Here is a 2,488-nt window from a genome sequence, read left to right as displayed (position 1 = left end):
GGTCTTGTTCCTTTGTTGGAGTATGTTTTCAACTCACAGGGTGTGTTCCGTGGCCCATGTGATGCTCTGGATAGGTTTCAGCTAGTACAGAGTCGAGCCAGGTAAGGACGTGGCCAATGCATAAGGCAAATGATAAACGTTTTTGGACATCGATTGGAAAGAAAGCACCCAGAGATCAAGACAGACCCGAGCGGCATTGCCCAGCAGTTTTGCCGGTAAGAACAAGGCTGGAGACTTGAATTATGAATCACGGTTTACATAGATAGATATACACAACGTAGCATCGTAAGAGTAACTCCCGGCGCCGGGCCTTCGGCCAACTCACCGTAAGGATACCTTTAAAGAGAAGTCGACGATGCCAGTACCCTGGTGGATGGAACTAGTAGACAAAATATCGACATCGGGACAAGCATACAACGCGGCATTTTCCTCGGTCAGCCCACCACTGACCTCGATCAAGAACTTCCGCTTCAGAGCCCAGTCCGCCTTGAGCTGGCGCGCGGCCTCGCGCACGCCTTCCGGGGTGAAATTATCCAACATGATCACATCCGCTCCGGCAGCGATCGCCGCATTCGCCTCCTCGAGATCCCGCACCTCGACCTCGACCTTGGTCGCGAAGCCGCCGACCGCCTTGGCGGCATCGACCGCGCGCGGAATGGCGGCGGCAATCGAACCTGCGACGCCGCTGCCGTCCTCCACTCCTCCAGCCGCGGCGCGGTTGTTCGCACACGCCCAGACGTGATTATCCTTCAGCATAGTCATGGAGCTGAGGTCGTGGCGGTGGGGGTCGGCGCCGCCGACCAGGATGCCGTATTTCTCGACGACGCGGAATCCCGGGGTGGTCTTACGGGTGCCGGCCAGGGTGCCGGTCCAACCCTGGGCGCGCACGGCGGCGACCAGGGCGGCGGACTTGGTGGCGATGCCGGAGCAGCGGGCGAGGATGTTCAGGGCGACGCGCTCGCCGAGGAGGATCTTGCGGATGGGCCCGCGGACGGTGGCGCAGTGGGTTTTGATGGTGTCGGTGGTGGAGGTTGAGGTGGTGGTCGGGGAGCCTTCGGGGAGGTGCCATTCTACTCTGTTGGATGTTAATGGATATGTATGCATATAATGCGTCCGCTGGTGAGTGAGGGGAGATCTGGGTGGTGGGGGGTGGGGTTGGAGGTGGAGGTGGAAGTGGAGGTATAATGTGTGCAGTGGATGTAGTTTGTCGTTTTGGTTAGGATTTGACGTACGTGCATCCGAGTTGTGCAAAAACTTCATTAAAGAATGGGACACCTGCAATGATACCCTAGTTGTTTGCACGAAGGGTTAGCTGAAGAGGTTCGAGGACGCTCTTCAGTGGGACGCCGTACTCTGCTCTTGCCTAGTAACCGGGCCTCGCCTTCGGAATCCCCCACGACGAAGCCGCCATAGTCGAAGCTGGGGCAGTCTTCTTCCAGCCAAGCGGTGATTTGACGCTTGTAGTTTCCGGGTAGGAGGTGACTGAGATCACCGTGTTTGGCAGCCATTGTGGTCCGAGCAGGGGAGAAGAAGGAAGTGGTGGTGGTGGTGGTGGTGGTGAAGCAGGATAGAAGATGAGTTCGGAAAGTCAACCCCACGCGGGGCAGGAAATTCCCTCGGGTGCTTCCGGGGAAAGAAGAGTCACGTGCGATGTCCATACTTAGAAGTAGATCGCTTATGTGCATAAAAAGTTATGCAGTTATGAAGGTACAGTATGTCCAGAATGGATTCGTAGGACTTCAGTAGCTGAAGTAAATGACAATGTATTGGCAGCTACCGAGCCTGTCATCAAGCAGTCAATACTATACCAATGGCCAGACATCCTCTTGCCAATTTCCTTTCTCGACGGCTATACGCGTGTCTAACTTCGAATACGAACACGAGGGTTGCTACGTCGACCCGTGGATCCTTACTAGCACCGAGCTCCAGCTCTGGAAATCATGACATCTGTCAACAAAAAAAGAAAGAAAGAGCTTTGACGCCCATCGGATTCGCGATGCTCGAATCCCAAGGCGCGCCAACTCACGAGGAATCGTCAGTTCTCACTTTCTTCGCTGCATGGGAGCCGTGGATACGGTTGGCGTCAAAGCCTCGTTATCCGATCCTCCACAATAATTATGGGGTCTGTAGTTATGTTTAACCGGCATTAGGCAGCAAGATTGTATCAGCGATTGTAAGCACGGTCTTGCTGGATTGTCATCGTAAATGGTTGATCGGCAATTGTAATCAGATGTAATACACTTCCTTACGCTAGCTGTCGCTAGTGGGAAGGATGAGCTCACACGGGCGGGCTGTAGAGGGTAGACACGAATGCATATCTGATCAGGTTTCCGCATCTATGCAGTCAATGCTGCTCGTCCACAACTTCTATCACGATGCATACCGGTGACTGTGACAGTTGACAAGCGCAAGCCACCGGAAGAAAGGGCGGTGTCAGTCTCCTACCTTCATTCGAGAAGATAGGGATGACCTATGCGGGGTAAGCAAT

At 54.4% G+C, this 2,488-nt stretch overlaps 1 protein-coding gene across 1 annotated transcript; it reads right to left on the bottom strand.

Annotated features, from left to right (window-relative positions):
• Nucleotides 1-200: 200 nt before the first annotated feature.
• BO97DRAFT_447253 (nicotinate-nucleotide diphosphorylase (carboxylating)) lies at nt 201-1,558 on the bottom strand. The gene is made up of 3 exons (XM_025698752.1): nt 1,353-1,558; nt 1,233-1,288; nt 201-1,075 (listed from the first exon to the last, which is right to left on the bottom strand). The coding sequence occupies exons 1-3, from the start codon at nt 1,506-1,508 to the stop codon at nt 322-324; spliced, it is 966 nt and encodes a 321-aa protein (XP_025546046.1). The 5' UTR covers nt 1,509-1,558; the 3' UTR covers nt 201-321.
• Between the last annotated feature and the right edge of the window lie 930 nt (nt 1,559-2,488).

This window comes from Aspergillus homomorphus, assembly GCF_003184865.1.
Source record: "Aspergillus homomorphus CBS 101889 unplaced genomic scaffold BO97scaffold_82, whole genome shotgun sequence".
Taxonomy (NCBI): domain Eukaryota; kingdom Fungi; phylum Ascomycota; class Eurotiomycetes; order Eurotiales; family Aspergillaceae; genus Aspergillus; species Aspergillus homomorphus.
This window is presented reverse-complemented; position numbering and strand designations above follow the sequence as displayed.